Source organism: Ranitomeya imitator, chromosome 3 (assembly GCF_032444005.1).
Source record: "Ranitomeya imitator isolate aRanImi1 chromosome 3, aRanImi1.pri, whole genome shotgun sequence".
Taxonomy (NCBI): domain Eukaryota; kingdom Metazoa; phylum Chordata; class Amphibia; order Anura; family Dendrobatidae; genus Ranitomeya; species Ranitomeya imitator.
In genome coordinates, this window is record NC_091284.1 from 507,418,415 (window position 1) to 507,423,414 (window position 5,000).

Below are 5,000 nucleotides of genomic sequence, written 5' to 3' on the forward strand. Positions count from 1 at the left end.
GGGAAGGAGGGGAGCAAAAAACGAAAATGAAAAAGCGAAAAAAGCTGCGGGGGTGAAGGGGTTAAAGTAGAAAAAAATATATATATTTTATTTTTAGTGCATACAAATGAGTTAAATATGATAATGTGAATTCATATATTGTGCCAATAAGGCTGAATGATAAAGCCTATGTATAAACTATGCAGAGAAGGGGGGAAAAATATGGGAATGTAAACACTATGACTGATTATATGACAACACCCCAGAGTCAAAAAAAGGATGCCGATAACAGTTATGCAATGAGCAGGTGTGTGGACGCACCTATAAAGAAATAAAAAGAACGTGCAAAAAATATATAAGATAAAATCAGCCGTAACCAACCAGATATGCGTGCCGCAGCCCCCGCACACACCACTCCAACGCACGTTTCGCAACCGCTTCGTCAGGGACTCCCCGATATATTTTTATCACCTCACATACATATTTTCTTTTTATTTTTAATTTTTCACCTTCAGACATACCAACATTTTTATTTAGTTTTTTATTTTACTTTATTTTTCTTATTTTTCATTTTTTATTTTTATATTTTTTTACCACTTATTATTTATTTCTTCCTTATTTTTTCCCTTTTTTCCTTATTTGTTATATCATATTACTGATTATATTAATTATATAAAATCTATCAGCAATGATCAGGTGTGTGGATTAATTCAGGTATTGCTCTTATTACATGAAATATTATTTATTATAATTTTATTGTATTTTATTATGTGAGTATATACTTATTTGTTTTTTTTTTTCAGCCATATTATTATTTCTTTTTATCAATTATCAAGATTTCTTGTATGATTTTGTATATTTAATTGATGTTGTACATTATGTATTTTTATTAATTTTTTGCCAATCAGTTTTTGCGTGCCCTGGCCCCCTCACATACTTGTTGTATGTTTTAGTATACATTTTTTAGCAATATTTTATATATTTGGATACTGTCTTGTACAAAAATAATAAAAGTGTTATTTGTTGTGCTCATGTCACTTTTTAACAAATAAAAGTATTTTATTAAAATCTATGATTGGTTTGTCAGTAAATATTTTTTTAGGTTATATACATCAGGGGCTTATCTACAGCATTCCAGAATGCTGTAGATAAGCCCCTGATGCTGGTGGGCTTAGCTCATCTTTGATTTTGGGGGTGACAGGTTCCCTTTAAGTAAAAAAGAATGTATCGTATTTTTCAGACTATAAGACGTACCGGACCATAAGACACACCCCAAATTTTCAGAAGGAAAAAGGGGAAAAAGTGTCAAATGGGGGTCCGTCTTACAGTCCGAATTCAGCTTATCGGGGAGGGGTTTTGGCACAGGTTGAGGAGTGGTCACAGGGTTGTTCGGTGGTCCAGGCTGGTGTGGTGGCCTCCAGGAAATCCCATCCCAGAATGGTGCGGTGGTGCTTCTTTGTGGTGGGTAGGGGCTCTGCTGGCATTTTGGGACAGGTGGCCTGCGGGGCGGCGATGGTCTGCGGGGCGGCATTGCCGTTGCCCTTTGGGGTAGCGTTGCCGAGATCTGAATCGGAGCATGCGAGATCTGAATCGGAGCATTTTCCCGGAGGCCACCACAGAACACCGCCGCAACAGAGCCACACCAACTTGGGAAGGGAGGCTGCAGCGTGGGACCGCCGCCACAGTATTTGTGAGTGTATTTTGACTAGAAGACTCACCCCCATTTTCCCCAACAATTTCTTGAGGGAAAAAAGTGCATCTTATAGTCCGAAAAATACTGTATACATGTGTAGTGTCTGTGAACTTGTAGGGACCTGGGATTGCACTTTTTTTGCAATTTCACCGCACTTGGATTTGTTTTTCCCGTTTTCCAGTATACTTTATGGTAAAAGCAATGGTATCATTCAAAATTACTACTCATCCCGTAAAGAGAAAACAAGCCCACACACAGCCATATTGACAGAAAAATAAAAAAGTTATAGCTCTGGAAAGGAGGGGAGCAAAAAACGAAAACTGAAAAACTCCGGGTGGTAAAAGGGGTTAAGAATGTCTTATTCAAGGTCTTGCCACACCATTGAGTAATAGTAATGTATGTACTTGTTTGATCTGTTTCTGATACCTTTTTAGCTGGGATAGATGGGCAGCAGAAGACCATGTTCTTCGTGATACTGACGAAAACAGGCGATTGCAAAGAAAGCTGGCAAGGAAAGCCGTGGCCCGCATGTAAGGAACCTCTCTAGGTAGACACCTACTGCTGCTACATTTACGTACCCTAGATTTTTCTCTTGTTTCTTACTTCTCCCTCTTATTTTACTGTGTTTAATGAGAACTATTGGTTAACCTTCTAATAATGTCTGGGGTCCGCTCCATGCTTGTCTGGATAACTGTCCTATTGCACTAATATTAGTATATGTGCCTCTAGCTACTAGTATAAGCTTGGTAAATGACTGACAATCTAAATTTTCTGATGGTGTACATGTTGGTTGCAGTTTATCTGATTATCCTTATACTTGTAAACACTGGCATTTGATAAAATGAGTTTGTGCTGTCCTGCAATGGAAGGAGTAAGCTAGGCCGAGGCAGAACCGGCCCGGAATGACCTGTAATGACCTGCAATGTAATGAATATACATTGATCAGTAAGTGTGAGCGTCCCATCACTGCTCTATGCGGTCTTCACTAACTCCATGTCTACAGTACTAAGCAATATACGCTAAATCTACTGCATTGGCTTCTGTGATTTCAGGAGGAGGAAAGGAAGAAAGAAGAGACGGTGTCGCTTGCCTGGGGTCGACTCTGTTTTAAAAAGTCTTCCAACTAATGAGAAGGAGGACAATGAGGATCACTGTAAGTGTTATTTCAAAAGTAAGCTTGTTAGGTCATGTTCTGCTCTTTGGGTTTCTTCCTTCCCTTTTTCCGAGGGCCATTTTATTTTTTGTTGTTGTTAAAAATACCGTTTGTGTCTTGTGGGAAAGGTTGTACTTTTGAATGACCTCCTATTTTACTTTATGATGTAGTGGAAAATTGTAAAAGAAAATTTCCACGTGTGAGGTCAATAATTGTTTTTTGGGTTTCATTTAGAGTTTTTTAAGTGGAGAAAATTCACTAGGCAATATGATTCTCAAAGTGTACGATTACATGGATGGCAAACTTGCATAGGTTGTGTTTTGTAATACATATACAAAGAAAAAACACAAAAACTTGGTTTGAGTTGGTATACATGCAACACACAAACGCATGCTCACACTGGCCATAAAACATACAAAACATAAAAGAAACAAAATGAGCAAAAACCCTGCTGTACCTAATTAAGTAAAAAAGCAAAAGTCCATTTAAATAAGAGTTCTTAGTATTACTGTTCGTGATCAAAAATACCGTATTTTCCGGACCATAAGACGCACCCCAAATTTGGGGTGAAAATTGCAGAAAAAGATTTTTTTTATAAGATGGGGGTCCGTCTTTTTGTCTGAATTTAAGGTATCTTACATGAGGGCTGGTGGTGGCAGAGCAGGGTCACAGGAGGCATGGTGGCGGCAGAGGTGTGGTGATGCTGAGGTGCGGTGGTCGGTATGGCGTGCACCTGAGCAGGGTCCCTTTGTGCTTAGGTGGGCGACGCAGAGGCCTGGCGTCCATGCGGGGGGTTGCCGCAGTGGTGTGGAGGCGGCAGAGGTGCAGTCATCTCAAGTGAGGTGACGCCGAGGCCCGGTATCCAAGGCGAGCAGCAGAGCCAGGTTAATCACTGGTTTCTCGGTGGCGGCGGCCATCTTCCTGATGATGATGAGGCACGGTGAGCGGTATGGCCTGAGCAGAGTCCCTTCCACAGGTGAGGTGATGCCGCGGCCCAGTATTCAAGGCGAGTAGCAGAGCCGGGTGAATCACGGCTTTCTCTGTGGCCGTGGCCATCTTCCTGAGGCCGCACGTGCGCAGATTGTGTGCTCTGCTTCCCGGGGGTTCAAGAAAATGGCTGTGGGCAGCAGCGCGTGCAAAGATAGAGATCGCGGTGGCCATTTTCCTGAAGCCGAGATCATTAATCTGCGAACTCGACTTCAGCAAAATGGCCGCTGTGGCCTCCCACGGCCATTTTCCTGAAGCCCCGGGAAGCAGAGAACTGAATCTGCGCACGGCCTCAGGAAGATGGCCGCCGCCACCGAGAAAGCCATGATTCACCCGGCTCTGCTACTCGCCTTGAATACCGGGCTGCAGCGTCACCTCACCTGTCGAAGGGACTCTACTCACGCCATACCGCTCACCGCGCCTCATCATCCCCACACCTCTGCCGCCTCACTACTGCCACAACCAAGCTGTAAGCCTACATTCCAACTATAAGACACAGCCCCAATTTTCCTCACAATTTTTATTGGGGAAAAAGTGCGTCTTATAGTTCGAAAAATATGATGGCATAATAGCCATCCCATCATTGACAAGGTGACTGATTGGGACGGTCCTACACTGCCTAATATTAAAAACCTTACCATGTGTCAGAGCTGACCTCAGTGCGTGAATAAGCTACAAGTCACCTTTAAAGGGACAAACAAGTACAACAAAAAGTAAAAATAAAATAAAGTTCAAATCGCCCTCCTTTATCCAATTAAAGATAATGAAATGCGCATGGTATTGTATTGTTCAGAAAAGTCAGATCTATGAAAGTCTAAAAATTAACCGTATCGGTAAACGCCGCAAATTAAGGGAAGGGGGGGAATTTCAAAAATGCCAAAATTTTGTATCAATGCTATATCAAGTGATCACAATATTAAATCTATCCCAAAATGGTAACAATAAAAATGCTATCTTGCCCGCAAAAAAATTATTCCCCACGCATTTCCATCATCCAAAATCTAAAAATGTAATGGGTCTCCGAAAACATCGATACAACCCTTTATTTTTTTTACCACTAAAATAATAATAAAAAAAAAAAAAAATTGTTTGGTTTGCCGTCATCATATTGACAAGCAGAATCCTATTGCCAAGTCATTCTTACTACGCCATAAAAAATACTCAAAACTTTTTTTTTTTTTTTTTTTC

The 5,000-nt window shown here is 41.0% G+C and overlaps 1 protein-coding gene across 2 annotated transcripts in view; it reads left to right on the forward strand.

Moving 5' to 3' along the window:
- Positions 1–5,000, forward strand: part of MSL3 (MSL complex subunit 3) — a 47,642-nt gene that overhangs the window by 9,154 nt on the left and 33,488 nt on the right. The window contains exons 3-4 of one of the 2 annotated variants that reach the window (XM_069757662.1): positions 2,107–2,202; positions 2,725–2,825. In XM_069757662.1, the coding sequence (XP_069613763.1) occupies positions 2,107–2,202; positions 2,725–2,825 (197 nt within the window). Of the gene's footprint in view, positions 1–2,106; positions 2,220–2,724; positions 2,826–5,000 lie in introns of both variants that reach the window. The other variant, XM_069757663.1, reaches the window with a different exon arrangement.